Source organism: Lolium perenne, chromosome 1 (genome assembly GCF_019359855.2).
Source record: "Lolium perenne isolate Kyuss_39 chromosome 1, Kyuss_2.0, whole genome shotgun sequence".
NCBI lineage: Eukaryota > Viridiplantae > Streptophyta > Magnoliopsida > Poales > Poaceae > Lolium > Lolium perenne.
The window spans coordinates 222,996,461-223,019,318 of NC_067244.2; the positions used below are offsets into that span (position 1 = coordinate 222,996,461).

The 22,858-nt window shown below is 49.1% G+C and overlaps 5 protein-coding genes across 8 annotated transcripts; 2 read left to right on the plus strand and 3 right to left on the minus strand.

Moving 5' to 3' along the window:
- Positions 1-1,195: 1,195 nt before the first annotated feature.
- Positions 1,196-5,742, minus strand: LOC127327278 (uncharacterized). 2 transcript variants are annotated; one of them, XM_051354061.2, is made up of 3 exons: positions 5,010-5,742; positions 1,834-2,030; positions 1,196-1,704 (listed from the first exon to the last, which is right to left on the minus strand). In XM_051354061.2, exons 1-3 carry the CDS (start codon positions 5,301-5,303, stop codon positions 1,449-1,451), a joined length of 747 nt encoding a protein of 248 aa, XP_051210021.1. In that variant the 5' UTR covers positions 5,304-5,742; the 3' UTR covers positions 1,196-1,448. The 2 variants fall into 2 exon arrangements, with proteins under 2 accessions (XP_051210021.1, XP_051210020.1); XM_051354060.2 differs by having other exon boundaries at positions 1,196-2,030.
- Positions 5,743-9,223: 3,481 nt separating this feature from the next.
- On the plus strand, positions 9,224-10,980 carry LOC127327277 (disease resistance protein RGA2). Its single transcript, XM_051354059.2, has one exon. The coding sequence runs from the start codon at positions 9,388-9,390 to the stop codon at positions 10,855-10,857; it is 1,470 nt and encodes a 489-aa protein (XP_051210019.1). The 5' UTR covers positions 9,224-9,387; the 3' UTR covers positions 10,858-10,980.
- A 2,045-nt stretch (positions 10,981-13,025) lies between these two features.
- Positions 13,026-14,695, minus strand: LOC127338685 (uncharacterized). The gene has a single exon (XM_051364711.2). The coding sequence runs from the start codon at positions 14,591-14,593 to the stop codon at positions 13,115-13,117; it is 1,479 nt and encodes a 492-aa protein (XP_051220671.1). The 5' UTR covers positions 14,594-14,695; the 3' UTR covers positions 13,026-13,114.
- Positions 14,696-14,964: 269 nt separating this feature from the next.
- LOC127338675 (uncharacterized) lies at positions 14,965-18,195 on the minus strand. Its single transcript, XM_051364703.1, has 4 exons — positions 18,086-18,195; positions 16,963-17,672; positions 15,245-15,396; positions 14,965-15,051 (listed from the first exon to the last, which is right to left on the minus strand). Exons 1-4 carry the CDS (start codon positions 18,193-18,195, stop codon positions 14,965-14,967), a joined length of 1,059 nt encoding a protein of 352 aa, XP_051220663.1.
- Positions 18,196-19,497: 1,302 nt separating this feature from the next.
- On the plus strand, positions 19,498-21,504 carry LOC127327276 (disease resistance protein RGA2). Of its 3 annotated transcripts, none has more exons than XM_051354055.2 (2): positions 19,498-20,463; positions 20,548-21,504. In XM_051354055.2, exons 1-2 carry the CDS (start codon positions 19,804-19,806, stop codon positions 21,277-21,279), a joined length of 1,392 nt encoding a protein of 463 aa, XP_051210015.1. In that variant the 5' UTR covers positions 19,498-19,803; the 3' UTR covers positions 21,280-21,504. The 3 variants fall into 3 exon arrangements, with proteins under 3 accessions (XP_051210015.1, XP_051210014.1, XP_051210018.1); XM_051354058.2 differs by having other exon boundaries at positions 19,500-20,091; positions 20,344-21,504; XM_051354054.2 differs by having other exon boundaries at positions 19,499-21,504.
- The last annotated feature ends 1,354 nt before the right edge of the window (positions 21,505-22,858 follow it).

Consider the following 22,858-nt stretch of genomic DNA (forward strand, 5'->3'; position numbering starts at 1 on the left):
AGAATGTGTGGCTTTTATGCACTTTAGACCCTGTGGTTTACCTTATTTAGTAATAAGTTTAGAAGTGAATTAATTTACACACAAAGGTAGTTGCTAACTTTTAAGTGTTAATAAGTTAGGCTTCGATTCTTAAAGAATGTGTTGATATAAATCTAACTCTATTTGATCTAATCCATAGATCAAATCATCTCTACCCAAAACAAGGTTTTAGCAAAGATCACAGTGAAGTTTATAGCGCTTGACTTGATGATCTACTTCAATTCCAGCAAGTCAAGTGAAACTTCAGTTACTGTGGTAAGTTTTATTTGAAAGCGCGAAAATCCCCCGGATTTTCTATGCATGAATGCAATGCACACTTTGGTGTTCTCTCATTTTGTTGCCTCTAAACCTGGGATATTACAGCGGAGGCAGTCGGCTCGGTCGGACGCGTCCTTGTGGGGACGGTCGGACGTTATGTCGGGGCGGCGGCCCCGGATGAGTTGGTGTGATGCCCGTGGTCTGCGGCCGTTTGCCCTGTGCAGCTTGGGTTGCGGGTGGACGGTTTGTGCGGCGTTGCAGCTCGAGAGCGAGCGGTGCTACTTCGGGGCGGCGGCCCCGGAAGGTGGTGGTCTTGGTGGACGCGCAGGGCGCGACGGAGCAGCGGTACGTCGGAGCGGCGGCTCCGAATGTTCGTCATCCTGGCAGTGTTGAGGACATCGACTTTCTATCGCGAGGGCGACAAGGTCGTTTTGGCGCAGTTCTATGAGCGGTTCGTCTTCTTCAGCTATGTTGGAGTGTCCTGTGTCTGCTCCTCCCATAGTAGGCACGGTGTCTTCTCTTTGGCTTGGTTGGATGACAAGCTGGTCTTCGCGAGTGTGTCGTCTCTTATATCGGTAGTGGGTTTGAGTTGGCTTGCCCTTGTGGCGTGGCGAGTGGGGACTTGGCCCCGTGGTGTCTTGTTGTATGGTTTTCGTCCGGTTTTCTCCTAAAAACTGTGCACTTTCTGCTTAATTAATGTTTCAGGAAAAAAACATCTCAGGAGATCTCAGGATGGAGCTTGCCATATCTGCTGTCACGGGCGATATCGCGAGTCGACTGATTGCTTTTCTGATGAACAAGTACACATATCACGTATTATCCTCGGAGGAGAAGATGGAGAGGCTACAACAACTCATGAGAGTTCGCCTGGTAATCGAGGAGGTGGACTTGCGGTACATCACCAAAATCCTGTATGCTCATATAGCTACAGATGCTAGCGGTAACCATATCAATATCCAATACTGTATTTACAAACGGATGGAGCAATAAAGGTTCTAATCTAAAAAATCCATAGAAGTCCTTTAAATTAAAAGGCCTTACAAATGCACTGCTGAACGTTTCCTCCCAGGCAGAGGGGTATCTTCAGCCACACCTGGAGCACCACTTGGAACGAAATGAACAAATGAAGTGTAAGGTGGCACCCTTGATTCCTAACTAATGACGTTGAAATCACCTTGTGGCCTAGCTCCAGGATCCTCCACCAGATCCCCAAGTCTCACATTCGGTAGTAGTTGCCTTTCCTCTGTAATCTCAGTTCGGCTGCTGCCAGTGGTACAAGATGGTAGGATACGGAGTGGGGAATAAGAATGCAAGAAGTCTGTAACATCTATCTGATGGCGTCTCAAAATGAGCAACTGTGGGTGCTCCCCGAACATGGAGAAGTTCCTCTCGACAAATCTTCTCATCCTGCACAACATGCAGAGCCAGAAATGGAGATTAAGATTCCTTCTCATCACATCAGCGCGCAAGTTCACGGCAATGAGCGACCAATCCGAATGCAGCTCCCTGGCCATCTCGTCTGCTATTTGTGCTAACCGTGGGTGCTGTGCCGGGTCCGCGCTCCCGAATGCGAGTGTCTTGAAGAGGTAGCTGAACTCCTCATATGGCAGGGTGTTGAGGAAGATTGGCTGGACTGTTCCCAGCTTCTCTGAACTTTTACACCAGCTGGTGATGATCACCTTGCTTCCACTGTCCATGCTTGCCAGGGTTGAACAAAACTTGGCCCAGTCCTCCTGGTCAACATCTGAAACAAGCTCAACAACTACCAATACTTTCCCCGAGAAGATACTATCATGGTCTCCGATTCTACAAATAGAATCCCCATTCAGGTGCAAAATCGAAGAGAACTGCGAGCTAAGGGCATCTCCAACCGCGCGACCCAAACCGCGCCCGCGCGTCCGTTTGGGTCGAGCCGGACAAAAACGCGGCCCAGCGCGCGGACCCATCCCTAAAACGGATGGCCGCGGCGTCCGGGACGACCCAAACCCGGCCCAAATCTGGGACGAGTTTGTGTGGCCGCGGACGCCGGATGCTGGTCGCTCGCGTCCTCCCCTTGTCCGCCCCTGGCCCGCCTGTCTGTCTCCCAAAACACACCCAGTCCACTCCACTCCCAAAACCTAGAGATGGCCGACGAAGCGACTGTCGCCGCCACCGCCACCATCGGAGACGAGGCACAGGTCGCGGCCGTTGCCGGTCCTCCCTTGGCGGAGGCTCCTCAACTGGCCGGGCCGGTGGTCGTGGAGCCCGGGCCGGCGACCAAGAAGGCGAAGCCCGACCTCACCGCGGAGCAGAGGAAGATCGAGAGCAAGAAGAGGGCCGACCGCCGCAGGGCGCTCGACCAAAGGAAGAGGGATATCGCTCCCGCGGAGGAGCGGCAGCGGGCGGCGGAGCAGCTTCTCCAACTCAAGACGGAGGCCAAGGCGGACGTCTTGCAAGAGCATGCCATGCTCTTTTATGGCCACCAAACGCTCGCTCAGCACTTGATCCTCCCTGCCGCCGACACGGCCTCGGGGGGGAGCTCGTCCTCGTCCTCGACCCGGCCCCTTCCTCCAAGGTCAACATCCCTGCCGGTAGCCCCGTTTGGGTACACGCCCGGCGCGCACGAATTGGGGACGCCGTCGGCGCGGTACGCGTACCCGTCACGGGATGGGTCACCGGAGGTGGGCGAGTCGTTCACGGGGCCGTCTCCTTCGTCCATTGACCTGAACCGTGCGCCGGCGAACTCCAAAGGCCCCAAGCACGTGGGACCAGCAGCGATGGTCGGCGCACGGAACCTGCTCGACGAATTGTCCACCGTGCAGGCCCCTCCGGTGTACACGCAGCCAATGCCGACCACCATGCCCTCTGCTTCGACCGAGCAGGCTCCCCAGCCGCCTCCCGTTGACACAAATCAGGACAGCACTGCCTGTCCCGGCAGCATTAACATCGAGGAGGAGCCGTTGTTCGCTCAGGAGTTGACGCAAGCCGCAGCTGCACAAGCTCGAGCTCGCCGCGTAAGCAAACGAACCACCAACTACACGGAGAAGGAGGACAAGGTGCTGGTCGAAGGATGGCTGATCATCGGGCAAGATGCATTGACGGGTGCCGAGCAGAAGGGGACCGCATTCTGGCGCCGGATCTATGAATACTTTCATGAGCATCGCAAATACGGACAAGATCCATTTGAGAGCGACCGCAGCGAAATATCGCTCCAAAAGAGGTGGGGAACAATTCAAACGGAATGCAACAAATTCCAGGCGGCGTATGATCACGCGAAGCGGCTCCCCATTAGCGGCATGGGCATGAAGGACTTGGTATGATTCTTAACCTCAACTCGTTCATTCGGTGTTTGCACATATGTTTATCGTTCTTGTCTCGCTTTCCTCTAGGCGTGGCAAGCTTTGGATTGGTACAAATCGGTCAATGGAGAAAAGACCTTTGCCTTCCCTCATTGTTGGAAGATACTCCATGGCACCCCCAAGTTCCAGGAGGGGTACGAGGGGTACATGGCGACCTTGACTGGCAACAAGACCGCCAAAGATCCGACGGTCATTGACCTTGATGGTGGCCAGCCTTGCGGTAGCTCCGTTTCTCGTGCAAGTCGTCCTCGCGGTCACAAGGCAACCAAAGCCGACTTGAAGCGTGATGCCTCGTCCATGTTATTGTTTGGCACTTTGAAGGAGCTGCATGCCGATAGAGAGGTGTCCACGGACAAGAGGGATGAGAGAAGGCGCCGGGAGAAAGAGGAGGACAGGAAGAACTACTTCGATGTCCAAAAGAAGAAGCTTGAGATAGAAGAGGTCAAGGCCAAGACCAAAGCTAGAGAAATTGAGCTCAAAGAGAGAGAAATTGAGCTCACAGCACTGGCAAGGGCCCAAGAGGTGGAGTTGAAGGCGAAGGAAGTTGAGCTCAAACGCCAAGCCGAGGATAACCTGATCATGAACGCCGACTTGACCAACATGAGCGAGGCGAAGAGAGCTTGGTTCGAGAAGAGGCAGAAGGAGATCCTAGAGCGTCCAAATTGAGTTGACAATCTCAATTTGTAATTTTTATATTTGTTCGAACTATGGCACATTTTATTTCTTCATCATGCAACATTTTATTTGATATTGTTTTATGCTATTTGATATTATTCTATAATTGTTAGATATTATTTCTATATTTGTTACATACTATTTATAAGTATGTGTGGCCAGATGGCCTATTTTCAAAAGAAATAGGCCAAATGGCCAAATTGGTGGCCGCTGCGTTGGGCGCAGCGTGCGACCCAAACGGACACGCGGACGCGGGGCGCTGTCCGCGTGTCCGGCCGGCCACGCAAACGGCCCAAAACGGACGGTCCAGCGCGTCCGTTTGGGTCAGCCGGTTGGAGATGCCCTAACTCTCTCATCCTTGCATACATGGGCAACCAGAGTTCTCTTGCCAACCGCAGGACCACCGATGACCGGGAGGATAGCCAGTGCACCACCGGGAGGGCCTTGCTGCAACACAAAGTTCAGGAGCTTTTGCTTTTCGGCTTGCCTACCAAACATGATGTTGTCGTTGTAAAGATACGCATCGTATGGTCGACGCAGCATACGGTCGCATTCACCCAAGAGAACAACAAACTCCTTCATGCTAGAAACCACATACTCTAAGCTCTCCAGCACTCCTTGCAAGTCGACAAGGTACGTTTCCTTCTTTCTAGCACTGCCATGAACTGTGCGAAAACGTTTAGGGTATGAGTCACTAACCTGCTCCTCCTCCATTGGAGTCTCTTGAAGTGACCTGTACCTGAACGCCCCTAGTGCCCAGTAGCCTCGGTACATGGCCTCTGTGAGCATGTCGAGTTGTGCCAGCATCCCGGAGTTTGTGATGTATCGCCCATCCGCCTCCTCGACGACTGTGCGAGCTCTTAGGAGCAGTAGCTGCAGCCTCTCCAGCTGCTTCTCTTCAGAGTATGCGCGGCTGGAGTGGTACTTGTTAGCGAAGAAGGATACAAATCGGCTCACGAGTTCACCTGTTGCTGCCGATATGGCAAGCTCCATCTCCAATTCCTCCAATCGATTTGTGCTAAATTAATCAGACAGTCCAAGAGAAGGGCAGTAGGCTGGTGGAAACTGCAGACCGCTGGTGTTTGCTGCCCTGGAGAACGTCCATAGCCAGATGTTGCAGGTAGAATGTTCTTATCGCCAACAGGGGGAGGGGACATGCTGAAAGGTATGGCTCCACACTGATCAGACTGGTCCTGAAAGCGAAGTAGGAAAAAAATGATGGGATGTCAACTAGTAGTATTTGATGTGCCCAGCAACGTAGTAGTATGGACAAACTTGGAGACTCCTTGTCCAGAGAACATTTTTCTTTTCGAGGAAGTTGTCTTGAAAACATATTGGTTGGAACAGCTACAGCAGCCATCCCTAAGCATGTGAATGAGGGTCGTACTTGTCTAGACCATGTTGTTCTCTCTTCGGAAAGGCTAGCAATATGGCCTACATAAATAACGGATATAATAAATGAAAAAAGCAGAGCATGGAAGTCCACAAGAAAAGGTTTAGTGAGCCAACCAAATGCTCGTAATTGCTAGCTAAGAGCATGTCTAACAGGCCCCTTATAACCCGCCCACCCCGTAAAATTCCGGCGAGATACGGGGCAGGCACGGTTTGGGCCGTCTAGCAGGCCCCGTATTCGGGCCGCCCCGTTTCGGCGGAATACGGGGCCCAGGAAATCGGCCCCGTCGCCCCGTACTTATAGTGGGCGCAGGTGCGAGTGAGGGGTTAACCCCTCACTCGCAACCCTAGCTCCGCCGTGCGCCGCCGCCTCCTCCTCCTGCTCCGGCGAGCAATTAGTCGCTCCCCCGCGCCGCATTCCACCCGCCGCCACCTGCATGGACTCCCACCGCCGTAGTAGAGCCTCGCCGGCGAGCGGATCGAAGCGATCCCGCTCGCCGGACACCGTGGAGGAAGCGTGGCGGCGGCAATGCAAGAAATCCGCCGCCGGCAGCCGTCGCGCGGCCTGCAAGTACGACGGCGCCGCGTACGTCCCGGACAAGCTCATCGACTTCGCGCGGGGCGGGCGCTGGTACAACGAGGATCCGCCGATGAAGCCGATGAGCGGGCCCAAGTTCGACGAGTGGCGCGCCGACTGGGAGCGCCGCCGCTGGGCGAAGGAGGCTTGGAGTAGCGGGAGCACCAGCGCTAGAGGAGCTCCGCTCGCCGGCGATGACGAGGAGGCCCCCGACTTGTTGAAGGAGCTACGGCAGTTCCTCAAGGACAACGCCAAGAGGAAGAGGGCGGAGGAGGAAGAGGTGGCGGCGGCCATCGCCGCCGCGAAGGAGGCGGAGTTGCGGGAGGCGGAGGCGGAGGCGGACTCGTACCTAGTCGACCTCCCCGAGTAGGATCGTGCATTCTGGATGTAGAATCGTTGATCCGTATGTATGATCCGTAGTATGATCAATGAAATCGAACTTCCCGGGGTTTTTATTTTTGAAAATACGGGGCGAAATACGGGTTCTGCTAGACGGAATGGCTCTTCCGTTGGCAACTTTTCGATACGGGGCGAAAAAGCAGCGAGATACGGGGCAGAAATATAAGGGGCCTGCTAGACATGCTCTAACCAAGTGAGCGCCTATGATTGTTCAAAAGAAAGTGAGAGCATATGTGCTGACGAAGTCGTATTCAAACACGATGAGGAACAGTACACTGACCTCGTTGGTACGGTAGGCTGGGCAGTGTTGAGGAACAGGCCTTACACCATCCGGGTGCCAGTACAGTACTGGCTTCTGCCCAGGGTCCTCCCTTCGTGGAGATAGAGCGAGTGACGCACGATTATCAGATGACAGGAGAAAGTAGCTATGGCGAAGATTGAGGGCTTGACCTGCGGCATCATGAAGAGTGCCACTCCTTGTTTGGAAGTTCCAAAAATGACGTCTCCAAAGAGGAAGCAACATGAGAGACATCGCATTTATCCAACCTGGGGTAACCATATGTGGTTGCCCGGAGAGAGGCCCAATGGTCGCTGAAAATCATGCCTCCACGGCAACGCACACCCTTTCTGCAGGGATGGTCACCATGTTCAACATGAGGCTTTCATCAATGGTGGCAGGGCAAACAAGTTCGAATTGTGTCAATTGTGTCACACATGTGCAATCGTTATTTAGTTGCACGACACTGCTCCTATATCAGATACACCCCTAAGAGCATCTCTAGCAGAGCCCATATATCAGATACACCCCTAAGAGCATGTCTAGCAGAGCCCATAAACACGTGAACTGAAAAATGCGAGTTCAGTTCACCGAACTCGTGTTTAAAATTTGTCACAGAAACGGAATTTAAAATGTCGCTAGTAAATTAGGCGATGATCATGTATATAGATGAATTTGATGCTCCGATTGAGCATCAAAACTTACATAGTTCGAGAAATTAAACCTAAATACTTATACATCGGCGAGCGCTACTTAGTTTAAGCAAAATGCGGCCTAAATAGTGGCCTATACGCGCGGCGGTGCCGGTGGTGGCGGACGGCGTCGACGCTGTCGATGAGGACCTTCACTCCTCGTTGGCGTCAAGATCGACTATTTCGAGCTTGACGCGGCGGACGCGCTGCTCCCGGCAGGCCACCTCGTACTCTCGCACCTAGCGAACGGCGTCCGCCTCCTCCCGGCGGAAGCGAGCGCGGGCCTCCGCCTCGCTGATGGCCATCCTCTGCGCGACGACGGCCTCCTCCTCGTCGCTGTTGTGGGCGATGGGGAGCCGCGGTGCGCGGCTTGAGCCATCGGAGGAGGATCCCTCGCCGGCATTGGCGTACCTGTCCAGCTCACGCCCCCAGTTCGTCCACGGGTGGGCGCTGCGCTTGCGCGCGCCCTCCGACTTGTTCCATGCCCGCCATTTCGCCTCGGTTCGGAACACGGGTGGACGCGATGGCGAGTCTCCGCCGCCCAATCCGGCGCCGCGGCCTGCTGATCCGCCACGGGAGGCCATCGCGCTGTCGAGGAGGGTGGATAGGTGGCTGGGGGCTGCTCGATTGCTAGCCGGAAAATGGGGTAGGTGGTGGCGGCGGAGGGAGTGGATGTGGCCGAGGGGAGTAGGGTTTGGAACCCGAACTCCCCTCTGTGACCCCTTTTAATACGGGGCGGCCACTCGATTTCTCGGAGGCCCGAACTCGTTTTAGGGGCCAGGCCGCGAGTTTGGGCTCCGTTCTGGCCCATTTTCGGCTCGAACCCGTAAAACCGCCGGACTTTTTCAGTTTCCGCCCAGTTTACAGGCTCTCCTAGATGCTCTAACAAATATGACCTGACATGCGCATGTTTCGTCACTTTGAGGAAAATATAAAAATGAGGTAAAACTGTCACGATATTGCAACCAACAATTAGAATATGGCATGCTTTTTCGTTGAGCAACCCGTTGTCGCAAGGTCGCAACTAGGGGCAAAAATGAAATTTACTCTCTTTTCTCTAATGCTGACCCTACATTAGTGGTAGTTCGCTGGACGGCTGGAGCATCCTCAAACGAAACTAAAAGTTGGAAATTCAGATAGGGGGACATATGCATATGTCATACTGTAAATGTTTTTAGAGACTTTGAAGACCGGAGTTGTGGAGCTTCAAGATATACTGGGTACACCCTTCCGTTCAAACAAGTGCTTGGTCAAGAACACCTTGATCAGTTGCATCACTCGCTGAAAGCTCAGGAGATTGACTTGGAGTCATTTCGTTTTGCACAGCACGTCAACACTGCGGCAAGATCGAAAGGGAAAGTTTCTTGTTGGCACCTGGCATGTCATAGTCATTCTTTCAAACGTGATGGAACAGTTGGCGTAGAAACTATGGCACTCTGCCATTTCAGCCAGGATACCTTGTCGAGCATTGCACAGCAGTACCAAAAACGCCAAAAAGCTTTTTCACACTATAACATCTTTCCCTCACACACCACCTATCTCAGGATGGGTCTTGCAATATAAGCTGGACGTGGAGTAGCTCACACCGCAGTCAGAGATGTTTTCCGGCTATTGACTTGGTAGCCAGGAAACGCCAGCAGTCGGCTATTTCCTCCTGCCTCCTGCCCACCTCTGGACGACTCGACTCCATGATTAGTTATAACTTACAACACTGAGATAGATAGATTTGACGAATTGAAGATGGAGATTGCCATATCTGCAGTAGCAGGTGAACTTGTGAGCCGATTCGTCTCACTCCTCGCCAACAAGTACCACTCCGCATACTCAGAAGACAAGCAGCTGGAGAGGCTACAACAACTCTTGCTGAGAGTTGGTATGGTCATCGAGGAGGCGGACTCGCGATGCATCGCCAACTCATGTATGCTCATACAACTGAAGATGCTAGCGGCAGCCATGTATCGAGGCCACCATGTGCTTGACACCATCAGGTACATGAAACACAAGGAGTTCTCAGAGAAACCGGTATGCGACTCGTCCGCCTTATCTGCTTCTACTCCTTACAAACGTTCTCGCACGATCGGTAGTAATACTAGTGCAGGAAGCAAGGTTTTCAGCTCAGAGTTACAGAGTGCTCTGCAGAACCTCGAGGCTGGTGTTGCTAACATGGCAGAGTTCGTTGTGCTTTTAGGCGGATGTGAGCGCATCTCCCGTAGACCCTATGATGCCTACCTTCACATTGACAACTTCATGTTTGGTCGGCATGTCGAGAAGCAGCAGATCATGAGATTCTTGCTGCAACACAACACCACTCCTGGTTCTCCGGATGTGCTTCCAGTCATTGGCGGCAATGGAGTTGGGAAGAAAACTCTTGTCTCCCGTGTATGCAATGACGAGAGGGTGCGTTCTCAGTTTTCTATGGTTTTGCACCAGAATGGAGACGATCTTTTCAGAATAACAGACCATGAAAGGATCTCAGGGAGGAAATTGGTGGTTATCGAGTTTGTTACAGATGTAGATGAAGATGACTGGGCAACATTTCATCGTTCTGTCACGAAGATGGACAGAGGAAGCAAGGTGATAATCATAGGAAGAAACGCAGGCTTGGAGAAGTTTGGAACCGTCAAGCCTATCTCTCTGAGCTGTTTATCATTAGAAGAGTACATCTACCTGTTCAAGACGCTCGCCTTCGGAAGCGCGAACCCCACCGACTACCCGCAACTAGTGGCGATGGTGGAAGAGTTTGCCATAGTGCTGGGCGGTTCACTCATCTCAGCGAATGTTCTTGCAGATGCGCTGAGGAAAAACCTGAGTGCCCGTTTCTGGCTGTACAGGTTGAATAGGGCCAGAGATACTGTGAAGAAGAACATCTCTCGTTTTGGCGTGCATCCGCAGGAGCTCTTTAGCCGAGGTCGTCCTGTGCACCTAATCGGCCACTACATCTTGTCTCCAGCTGCTCCATCACGCATCATAGAGTCTGCTAACGGAGTGACCAGTGTTCTTGAAGAGGGTGTACCTAGGATTATGTTTGGGGACCTGATAGCACAAGAAGGTCATGTTGTTTTGCCCAGAGGTGATTTTAGGCTGATTTCATGGGAATCGAGGCTACCGCCATATACTTCATTTGTCCACTTGGTGCAATCTGCCCCGAGTTGTATCGATGATAAGCCCGAAACACCCTTGTCGGGGAGGAAGCGCCCAGGTCTATTTTGAGACATCATAAGGTGTGCTATGCTAATTACAAACAGTGCTACGGATGTGCTTAATTCGCTGTATTGCCTCCTCATTTGGAATAAAAATGATCTATCGTAGTAGCTTCATTTGGCAGTGAGTAAAGCCCAGAATTTATTTGATCCAAACAGAAAGATCTTTCCTTGTCCACAAACATAACTAGTCTCAACCATAGACAGGAAATGGATGCAACATCTTGGTTCGAACTTACTGAGTTTATTTGAGTGTTAAAATAATGCAATTGTTCTGGTATTAACAGGTAGACCCAGCCCAATCAAAGGCGAAAGGAAAGTATCAATCGCCTTGGCTGACAAACCAAAAATATCACATGTTTTTAAGTTAAGTCACAAAGGCACTTTGCAGGCTCATAAAGCTCAAATAATATGGTATGAGGCTACGAACACATTCGATGTGGAAGTTTCTAATCAAGAAAGGATTTTATAGATGGAATATTGACTCCACACTTTTCCTGGTAAATGGCCGACATTTATTATTGGCATGTGAAAAATATAAGAACTTTGATTGAACTAAATATGCATTTATTTTAGAAATCGGTACACTGAATCCACACAAAAAATACATACTGGAGATTTGAAAATCATAGAATTTTATAATATAAAATTTCATTAGTTTCTATTGACATATACAGTATTAAGATGACAGTTTAAGATCCAAACTGGAAGCTGTGTCAATATATAAATTTTTCTATATTTATGAGAAAATGTAGCAATAAAGATTAGAACATACAAAATCCCTATAGAAATCCTTTGAATCAAAAGGGTTTACAAAGCAGAGTGTTTTTCAGCGGTTCAGCCAGACCTGGAGCACCATTTGGAACGACATGAACATATGAAGTGTAAGGTTCCAACCTTGATCCCCACGTGACCACATTAAAATCCCCTTGTGGCCTAACTCCAGGATCCACCAACAGATCTCCAAGCCTCACGCCTTCGGTAGCAGTTCCCTTTCCACTGTTACTTCATTCTGGCTGCTCTCACTGGCACAAGAAGACACGATGCGGGGTGGGGAAGGATGCAAGAAGAAGTCCGGAGCATCTACCTGATGGCGTCTCTGGATGAGGAAGTTTGGATCCAGCACCCAAGATATCATGTACAAAATCGCACAGCAACAATTTCAACCATTGGTACTATGGATACAACATTACAAAGGAATACATGGATTTAATCTTCAAAAGTGTGAAAATATAGATATGGGATCTACTTCCTCCGTTCTTTTTTAATTGACTCAAATTTAGCACAAAGTTGTACTAAATCTGAGTCAATTAAAAGAGAACAGAGGGAGTACATCAGTTTACAGTTTCCTCTCGCCTGACCGTGTATGGATTGGTGGGGAGGCCGGGACCAGTGGATGCACACTTCGGCCGGCCAAGTAAGTCCATTCAGCATGGAAGCACAAATATCCATGGTCCACAGAAACATACTTTGACAGGTTTAACATAAATTTCAAGCAAAATTCTACTGTAATGGTAGAAAAATTCAGCTGTTAAGGAAGCAAAAGTAAAATAACATGGGAAACAAAAAAAGAATCCTACCAACGGAAGCACTACATGCCTGAAACTTGGCTACCGTGGTTAGTTTCCTTCAAAACGGGATTTGGTTTCCTAAGCAGTTCAAAAGTGTGGAAAATATGAACACTTTTGGACCTAGATTAGTTACAATAACATATAAACCTGATCGTGTAGTCCTTGAATGGATCGATGGGGTGGCCCGGGCCAGTTAAAGCACACTCTGGCCAGCTGCTTCAGCCGGAGTATAGCTTGGTCGACATGGCTAAGCCGTGCCACCATTGGGAAAACGAGTCGATCCAAAAGGAGGCACAGTTATCGACAACAGATGGAGGGGCGGCACGCCGCGGAGAGCTGAGGGGCGGTTGTGAGAGAAGAATTGACATGGCAGGGTTTCTTTTAGATGGTGGCAGGGGTTAGGAGATGGTGTCGAGGAGGGCTAAGATTTTAGGAAGGCGGATAAACCGTACTGCAAGCAATATTAGAGATTTATTATTTGGGGGTATGTACGGGGTTAACGGGCAGAACCAAATCATGGGAATCTCGGCCCATTTGATTGGGAAAAGGTTGGACGGTGTCGGAAGGGTCTGACCATTTGTTTTTCATGGGGTTACTGTCTACAGTATTTACCATATAAAAAACTTACTTTATTTACAAATGGATGGAGCAATAAAGATTCCAACTGTACAAAATCTCTACAGAAAATTCTTTGAATCAAACGGACTTGCGCTTCCTCCTGGACAGAGGAGTATCTTCAGCCACACTTGGGGCACCATTTGAAGCGAAATGAACAAACGAAGTGTAAGGTGGCAGCCTTGATTCCCAACTAACGACGTTGAAATCCCCTTGTGGCCTAGCTCCAGGATCAGCCACCAGATCCCCAAGCCTCACATTCGGTAGCAGCTGCCTTTTCTTTGTAATCTCAGTTAGGCTGCTGCCAGTGGTACAAGACGGTAGGATGCGGAGTGGAGAAGCAGGATGCAAGAAGTCTGTAACATCTATCTGATGGCGTCTCAGAATGAGCAACTGCGGGTGCTCCCCGAACATGGAGAAGTTCCTCTCAACAAATCTTTTCATTCTGCTCAACATGGAGAGCCAGAAATGCAGATTAAGATTCCTTCTCATCACGTCAGCGAGCAAGTTTGCAGCAACAAGGGACCAATCTGACTGCATCTCCCTGGCCATCTTGTCTGCTATCCGTGCTAACGGTGGGTGTTGTGCTGGGTCTGCGCTCCCGAATGCGAGTGTCTTGAAGAGGTAGCTGAACTCCTCGTATGGCAGGGTGTTGAGGAAGATTGGCTTGACTGTTCCCAGCTTCTCTGAACTTCTACACCGGCTGATGATGATCACCTTGCATCCACTGTCCATGCTTGCCAGCGTTGAACAAAACTTGACCCAGTCCTCCTGGTCAACATCTGAAACAAGCTCAACAACTACCAATACTTTTCCCGACAAGACACTGACATGGTCTGCGATTCTACAAACGGAATCCCCATTCAGGTGCAAAATCGAAGAGAACTGCGAGCTAACCCTCTCATCCTTGCATACATGGGCGACCAGAGTCCTCTTGCCAACCCCAGGACCACCGATGACCGGGAGGACAGCTAGTGCACCACCAGGAGAGCCATGCTGCAACAAGAAGTTCAGGAGCTTTTGCTTTTCGCTGTGGCGCCCAAACATGATGTTGTCATTGTAAAGATACACGTCATATGGTCGACGCAGCATACGGTCGTATCCACCCAAAATAATGACAAACTCTGTCATGCTAGAGACGGCATCCTCTAAGCTCTCCAACGCACCTTGCAGCTCGGGAAGGTATGTTGCCTTCTTCTTTCTAGCACTGCCATGAAACGTGCGAAGACGTTTGGGGGGAGATGAGTTGCTAACCTCCTCCTTCTGCTCCTCTTCGTCGATGGGAGTCTCTTCAAGTGACCTGTACCTGAACGCCCCTAGCGCCCAGTAACCCCGGTACAGGGCCTTTGCGAGCATGCTGAGCTGCTCTAGCATCCCGGAGTTTGTGATGTATTGCCCGTCCGCCTCTTCGACTACTGTGCGAGCTCTTAGGATCAGTTGCTCCAACCTCTTCAGTTGCTTCTCTTCAGAGTATGCGTGGCTTGAGTGAAACTTGTTGACGAGCAAGGAGAGGAATCGGCTCACAAGTTCACCTGTTACTGCAGATATGGCAAGCTCCATCTTGTATTCCTCCAACCAAATTATCTCAGAGTTCTAAGTTCTAAGCAATCATAGAGTTCAAGAGAGGGTAGGAGGCAGGAGGAAGTAGCAGACTGCTGGCATTTCCTGCCACACAAGTCAATAGCCGGTTGTTGGACATAGACCAACTTTGTATTGGCACGTGCAAAGTATCACTGTCTTCACTCTCCACCTCTAGCTTGTGCTTACCGTTCCACGCTGATCTAGACTGGTCCTGGAAGCGCACTTCAGCTGATCTTTTCATGCACCACGGACAAATGATGGTGACTTCGAGTCTTTTATTTGCTCAGCAAAGCAGTTGTATGGACAAACTTTGAGACTCCTTGTCCAGAAAACATATTCGATGGAACAGGCTACAGGAGCCATCCAGAAGCCTGTGAAGGAGAGTCATACTTGTCTAGACCATGTTCTTCTCTCTTCGGGAAGGCTGGCAATATGGCCTACATAAATAATGGATATAAGAAGTAAAAATAGCAGAGCATAAAAGTCCATCAGGAAAGGTTAAGTCAACCCAGCAAATGCCCTTAATCACCACCTAACCAAGTGAGAGCCTATGTGCTGACTGCTGACCAAGTCAGGCAACAACAAAATTTTATGGCGTTACTGCTTACTAGTTTCCAGTCGTATTCATACGAGATGAGGAGCAGTACGCTGGCCTCTTGCATTAGTCATTAGTGCGGCAGGCTGGGAAGTGTTCAGGAACAGTAGGCTGCCCTTACCCCCATTTCGTCGAAAACCATCCGGGCACCAGTTCTGCACCTCCTTCTCCCCGGCATCCTGCCTTCCTGGAGCCAGAGTAAAGCGACGAACAATGATCATAGGAAAGAAAAGAGTAGCCATAGCATGAGGGCTTAACCTGCGCACTTTATACAACAACCACAACAACCAAGCCTTTCAGTCCCAAACAAGTTGGGGTAGACTAGAGTTGAAACCCATAACATCCCGAAGCCAAGTCATGGTTCCGGAACGTGGATAGCTAACTTCCACGCACCCCTATCCATGGCTAAATCTTTGTCGATATTCCAAACCTTCAGGTCTCTCTTAACGGACTCCTCCCATGTCAAGTTTGGTCTACCACGACCCCTCTTAACATTCTCATCACGCTTTATCCATCCGCTATGCACTGGCGCTTCCGGAGGCCTCCGTTGGATATGTCCAAACCATCTGAGACGATGTTGGACCAGCTTCTCTTCAATCGGTGCTACCCCAACTCTCTCCCGTATATCGTCGTTCCGTACCCGATCCTTTCTTGTGTGGCCACATATCCATCTCAACATGCGCATCTCTGCTACACTTAACTGTTGGATATGTCGTCTCTTCGTTGGCCAACACTCAGCGCCATACAACATCGCAGGTCGGATAGCTGTCCTATAAAACCTGCCTTTTAGCTTTTGTGGCACTCTCTTGCCACAGAGTACGCCAGAAGCTTGGCGCCACTCCATCCAACCAGCCTTGATTCGGTGGCCCACATCTTCATCGATATCGCCATCCTTCTGCAACATGGACCCCAAATATCGAAAAGTGTCTCTCTCCGGTACCACCTGCCCATCAAGGCTAACCTCTCCCTCCTCGTGCCTAGTAGAACTGAAACTGCACCTCATGTATTCAGTTTTAGTTCTACTAAGCCTAAAACCTTTCGATTCGTGAGTTCGCCTCCACAACTCTAACTTTATATTAACCCCCGTTCGGCTATCATCGACTAGCACCACATCATCCGCAAAGAGCATACACCATGGGATGTCTCCTTGTATATCCCTTATGACCTCATCCATCACCAAATCAAAAAGATAAGGGCTCAAAGCTGACCCTTGGTGTAGCGCTATTCTAATTGGAAAGTCATCAGTGTCGCCATCGCTTGTTCGAACACTTGTCACAACATTATCATACATATCCTTGATGAGGGTAATGTACTTTATTGGGACTTTGTGTTTCTCCAAGGCCCACCACATGACATTCCGAGGTATCTTATCATAGGCCTTCTCCAAATCAATGAACACCATATGAAGGTCCTTCTTTTGCTCCTTGTATCTCTCCATCAACTGTCGTACCAAGAAGATGGCTTCCATGGTAGACCTCCCAGGCATGAAACCAAATTGGTTTTTGGTCACGCTTGTCAACCTTCTTAAGCGGTGCTCAATGACTCTCCCATAGCTTCATAGTATGGCTCATCAGCTTGATTCCACGGTAATTAGTACAACTTTGAACATCCCCCTTGTTCTTGAAGATTGGTACTAAAATACTCCGCCTCAATTCTTCGGGCATCTTGTTTGACCGAAAAATGAGGTTGAAAAGCTTAGTTAGCCATACTATCGCTACGTCTCCAAGGCCTCTCCACGCCTCGATGGGGATACCATCAGGACCCATCGCCTTGCCGCCTTTCATCCTCCTTAACGCCTCCTTAACCCCAGACTCCTGGATACGTCGCACAAAGCACATGATGGTATCATCAAAGGAGTCGTCTAGCTCAATGGTAGAGCTCTCAACCTCTCCATTGTAAAGGTTGTCAAAGTACTCCCGCCATCTACGCTTGATCGCCTCATCCTTCACAAGAAGCTGATCATCTCCGTCCTTGATGCATTTGACTTCGTTGACATCCCTCGTGTTCCTCTCCCTAAACTTGGCCATCTTATAGATGTCCCTTTCGCCTTCCTTCGTGTTTAAACGTTGGTAGAGGTCCTCATACGCTCGATCCCTTGCTTCACTCACCGCCCGCTTTGCAGCCTTCTTCGCCACCTTGTACTTCTCCATGTTAGCTGCACTCCTGTCCAGATATAGGCATCTGAAACAGTCATTTTTCTCCCTAATAACCTTCTGGACCTCATCGTTCCACCACCAGGTATCCTTAGCTTCCCTTCTACTTCCCTTAGTCACCCCAAACTCCTCTACATCGACCTTCTGCAAGCAGGTCGCCATACTCGTCCACATCATGTTTGCATCGCCTCCTTCCTCCCAAGGGCCCTCCTTAATAACCCTCTCCCTGAAAGTCTGGGATGCCTCACCCTTGAGCTTCCACCACTTTGTTCTAGCGACTTTGGCGCGCTTACCCCGCTGGACACGGATCCTAAAGCGAAAGTCAGCAACCACCAGCTTATGTTGAGGGACAACACTCTCTCCAGGTATCACCTTACAATTAATGCAGGCGCGTCTGTCTTCTCTTCTAGAGAGGACAAAATCAATCTGGCTAGAGTGTAGACCACTACTGAACGTCACTAGATGGGATTCTCTCTTCCTAAAGAGGGTGTTAGCTACGACCATGTCATAGGCTAGAGCGAAGCTCAGGACATCTTCTCCTTCTTGGTTCTTGATGCCATAGCCAAAGCCCCCATGCACCCTTTCAAAACCTGTGTTAGATGTACCCACATGGCCATTGAGGTCTCCTCCTATGAAGAGCTTCTCACCAATAGGTACCCTCCTAACCAAGTCCTCCAGAACTCCCTCTTGGTGCTCTCATTGTGGCCTTGTTGTGGGGCATACGCGCTGATAACATTGAGGACTAAGTCCCCAACAACTAGCTTGACAAGGATCATCCGGTCCCCTTGCCTCTTGACGTCCACAACTCCATCCTTGAGGCTCTTATTGACCATTCCTTTGGGTTTCATCTCCATAAGAGTGGTTGGGTTTTTTTACGTTGGCTCGCCTCGCCTATCACAACCCTCCTCCTTTACCCGGGCTTGGGACCGGCTATGTTGAGACAACATAGGCGGAGTTAACCTGCGCACTTTATAAAGAGAATTAATCCAGGTGAGGAAATCTACCATTCGACCATGCTACACACAACCCTTCCTTGACAGATAGAGAGGTCTGTCGGGGAAAGTGTAACAAGAAGCTCCGATGCGGAGACAACGGAGAGAGAGCTATGAGAATTTGAAAGGGGTTTCAGAGAAGCTGTGATGCCAGTTGTTCTACGGTGGTGCGCTCTTGTACTAATAAAAGAAAATAAACTCGCCTATTTGAGAGAAACAAAGAAAACCCAACCCAACAAAGCTACACTATCTAGCGAACCTAGGTTTCAAGCATCTCCGGACAACCACAAATATGCCAACAAAAAGCACCACAAAACTAGAGAACTCATGCACTGCAAAAAATCGAAGTTCCAAAAATGACACATCAAAGGAGGAAACGGCATTAGAGACATCGCTCTTATCTAACCTACAGTAATGATTTATGGCTCGAAAACAATCCTCCACAGCAACGCACACCCTCTCCGCAGGGATGATCGCCATGTTTGACAATATGTGCCAGGGGGCTTTTAAGAATCGTCGGCAGATCAAGCAAAGCTCGCTTCTAATATATATTGTCACCAAGGTTCTTTCAATATATTTATCTTATGTTTTTTTATTAGGGACATCGATAATTATGTCAATTTTCATCAAATCCGGTAAATTGTGTCAATTCTGTCACACAAGTGCATTAGTTGCACGACACTGCTCCTGCACTATATCAGATACACCCTTAACAAATATGGTCCGACATGTGTATGGTTTGTCACTTTTAGGAAAATATAAAATGAGTTAAGACTGTCACGAGCGAGGTTATAAATACTAGTTGGCACTGGCAAGTAAAATGTGGCATGATTTTTCAATGAGCTAAGCATTGTCGCAAGGTCGCAACTAGGGGCTAAAGTAAAATGAGCTAAGCATTTGTCTTTTTTATATAGACCATATAAAATGTTTGTTTTCCCCGAAAACTTGTGTGCGAATATAAAATGTCCATATGTACACGTGTAATTTTATTCCGAATTTTTTTAACATTTTTAAATTTTGTTTTTTCTGCATTTTATATAATAGGTTTATATGCACATATGTGCCAAAATAGCACCTCGCTGATAGACCGTGTACAAGCACCCTTCCAGTCAAACAATGGTTAGTTTGTCCCGGGCCATACAAGTGCTGGGCCAAGAAGACCATGATTGTTGCATCTAGCTTACCGAGGCCACACCAATGTCCCCCCTCTCACTCTCTGTAAAATCTTTCCGCTGTCACACCAATCTAGATCAACGTGGACAGGTAAGCACATGCTAGAGGTGGAGTAGTTCACACCGCAGACAGTGATTTTTCCAAGCTATTGACTTCTTGGGCAGGAAACGCCAGCAGTCTGCTATTTCCTCCTGCCTGCTGCCCTCCCTTGGACTCCATGATCAGTTACAACTTACAACTTAGAACACTGAGATAGTAAGATTGGAGGAACTCAATATGGAGCTTGCCATATCTGCACTAACAGGTGAACTTGTGAGCCGATTTGTCTCCTTCCTAACCAACAAGTACCACTCCAGCCGCGCATACTCTAAAGAAAATCAGCTGGAGAGGCTACAACAACTCTTGCTGAGAGTTGGCATGGTCATCGAGGAGGCGGACTCGCGATACATCGTCAACTCATGTATGCTCATACAGCTGAAGATGCTAGCGGCTGCCATGTACCGAGGCCATCATGTGCTTGACACCATCAGGTCCATGAAACACAGGGAGTTCTTAGAGAAACAGGTATGGGACTCGTCCACCTTATCTGTTTCTACTCCTTACAAACGTTCTCGCACGGTTGGTAGTAGTATAGCAACAAACATGGTTACGATCAACTCCGAGTTACAGAGTGCTCTGCAAAACCTAGAGGCTGGTGTTGCTAACATGGTGGAGTTTGTCGTGCTTTTGAGCGGATACGAGCGCATCTCTCGCAGACCCTATGATGCCTATCTTTACATTGACAACTTCATGTTTGGTCGGCATGTCGAGAAGCAGAAGATCTTGATGTTCTTGCTTGAATATGACTCCCCTGGTCGCCCGGTCGTTCTTCCAGTCATTGGTGGCAATGGAGTTGGGAAGAAAACTCTTATCGCCCATGTATGCGATAATGAGAGGGTACGTTCTCACTTTTCTATGGTTTTGCACCTGAATGGGGACGATCTTTTCAGAATAACAGACCATGAATGGATGTCAGGGAAGACATTGGTGGTGATCGAGTTTGTTTCAGATGTTGATGAAGATGACTGGGCAACATTTCATCGTTCTATCACGAACATGGACAGAGGAAGCAAGGTGATAATCTTAGGAAGAAACGCAGGCTTGGAGAAGTTTGGAACCGTCAAGCCTATCTCTCTGAGCTGTTTATCATTAGAAGAGTACAGCTACCTGTTTAAGACGCTCGCGTTCGGAAGCGCGGACCAGACCGACCACCCGCGGCTAGCGGCGATGGTAGAAAAGTTTGCCACGGTGCTGGGAGGGTCACTCATCTCAGCGAATGTGCTTGCTGATGCGCTGAGGAAAAACCTGAGTGCCCATTTCTGGCTGTCCCTATTGAACGGGGCCAGAGACAGCGTCAAGAAGAACAACACTCGTTTCGGGGCGCATCCACAAGAGCTTTTTAGCCGAGGTCACCCTGTGCACCTGATCGGTGGATACATCTTGTCTCCAGCTACTCCATCACGCATTGTAAAGTCTGCAAACAGTATGACCAGTATTCCAGAAGAGGGTCTGCCTAGGATTATGTTTGGGGACCTGATAGCACGAGAAGGTCACGTTGTTTTACCCAGAGGTGATTTTAGGCTGATTTCATGGGAATCGAGGCTACCGCCTTATACTTCATTTGTTCACTTGGTGCGGTCTGCTTCAAGTTGCGTCAATGATAAGCCTAAAACACCCTTGTCGGGGAAGAAGCGCCCAAGTCTATTTGGGTAGCATTTTGAGACCTTATGAGTTGTGTTTTGCTAATTACATACAATGCTAAGGATGTGTTTATCTTGCTATATTGTCTCCCTTTTTGGTACAAAAATGATCTATCGTAATTGTGCTTCATTTGGGCAAAATGAGTAAAGCCCACAGTTTATTTGATCCAAACAAAAATATCTTTCCTTGTAAACAAACTTAACTAGTAGAAGAAATGGTGCAACGTCTTGGTTCGAACTTACTGAATCTTTTTGAATGAAAAAAATGCAAATGTTCCTGGCGTTAACAGGTTGACCCTGCCCAATCAAAGACGGAAGGAAAGCGTCAACCGCCTTGGCTGACAAACTCTCCTCCTCGAAATAGGTTTTCGCCCCACTATATTAATATAGCAACCACACGGTGGAACTGTTGGGCATCAACACAAGCATGCCCAAAAGATAACACAAGAAAAAAAAAGAGAAAGAAAGTTGAAAAGGTTGGATCGACGAAAACAAGATGTCCTGTAGCCGCTGCGGTCTTCGAAAAATTCCTACCGCGCTCCTGGCACTCTGATGCGCCGCATACCAAGCATCACCTACAACAAGAAATGCGACGATGGCGACGTTGTTGCCCAGAGTGGTCTTAGGGTTTCCCCAGAGATAAGAGAGGAGGACTTCACCCAACGCCCTTCAGGTAGGAAGGGCGGTGCCCGCGGGCGTCACCGCGTTAGTGTCGACCAGACCGATCGAGATTTCTCCTGACCCTCGCAACCCAGACTCGGACGCTCCATCATGCTCCATCGAGGGGAATTTGATCAGAAAACTAGGGGAATTTGATCAGCACCGGATCTTCTTCTTTTTCTTTCAGGGATCGATCAGACTAGGGGAATTGATCTAGGAGATGAATCGGCTCACGAGTTCACCTGTTACTACAGATATGGCAAGCTCCATCCCGGATTCCCCCAATGTTAGAGCGTTAATTAATCACTAGTCTGGGAGTCCAAGACTCCAATAGAGGCAGAAGGCGGGAGCAAATTGCAGACTACTGGTGTTTGCTGCCCTGCAAGTTAATAGCGAAAGGGAACGTGTTGAAAATTATTGCTATCTGACAATCTGATGTGTGAACTATTCCACCTAACGTGTATAGGATTCCACGCTGATCCAAACTGGTCCTGAAAGCGCACCACGAAAATAAACTAGTGGTTTAATTGAGGTTTGAGGAGAATATTATGTAACCTTCTCTATGTGAAGATGCACAACTCTCAATTAATGTAAAATAGGCTGGCAATAAGCGTTAATGTGTATGTTGGCTATTTTAGCAAAGACGTTATCCTACAGAGTACTCTTGAAAGAACACACATATATGAGTTTGATTGTTAAACGTTGCAATTTATGAGATTTCGATGATTTCTAGTAAACTCATGAAGAAACCATGAAGTATGACGCATATGCTTCACCCGCGGGGTAGGCTATAGGCAGCCATGTACTGCTTATGACTTTGAGTGAAATATGTTCATGTAAAACTTGCAATTCAAGGCTTAGTCCATTGTTCAAGTGTGAATAGATGTAGCTTAAGGTTCTAGGCGGAAATTCAACTTAACAGTCTCTGTTGA

Bases quoted from the DNA above. Each gene is read 5' to 3' on its own strand.
- LOC127327277 (XM_051354059.2), top strand. From the start codon at position 9,388: ATGGAGATTGCCATATCTGCAGTAGCAGGTGAACTTGTGAGCCGATTC.
- LOC127338685 (XM_051364711.2), bottom strand. From the start codon at position 14,593: ATGGAGCTTGCCATATCTGCAGTAACAGGTGAACTTGTGAGCCGATTC.
- LOC127338675 (XM_051364703.1), bottom strand. From the start codon at position 18,195: ATGGTCAATAAGAGCCTCAAGGATGGAGTTGTGGACGTCAAGAGGCAA. The intron at 17,673-18,085 runs GTATGCCCCACA...CTTTCGCTTTAG, and splicing joins GTCCTCAATGTTATCAGCGC to GATCCGTGTCCAGCGGGGTA. The intron at 15,397-16,962 runs GTATCCCCATCG...CTCTGGCTCCAG, and splicing joins CAAGGCGATGGGTCCTGATG to GAAGGCAGGATGCCGGGGAG.
- LOC127327276 (XM_051354054.2), top strand. From the start codon at position 19,804: ATGGAGCTTGCCATATCTGCACTAACAGGTGAACTTGTGAGCCGATTT.
- LOC127327278 (XM_051354060.2), bottom strand. From the start codon at position 5,303: ATGGAGCTTGCCATATCGGCAGCAACAGGTGAACTCGTGAGCCGATTT. The intron at 2,031-5,009 runs GTTAGTGACTCA...GATGTTGACCAG, and splicing joins CTCCAATGGAGGAGGAGCAG to GAGGACTGGGCCAAGTTTTG.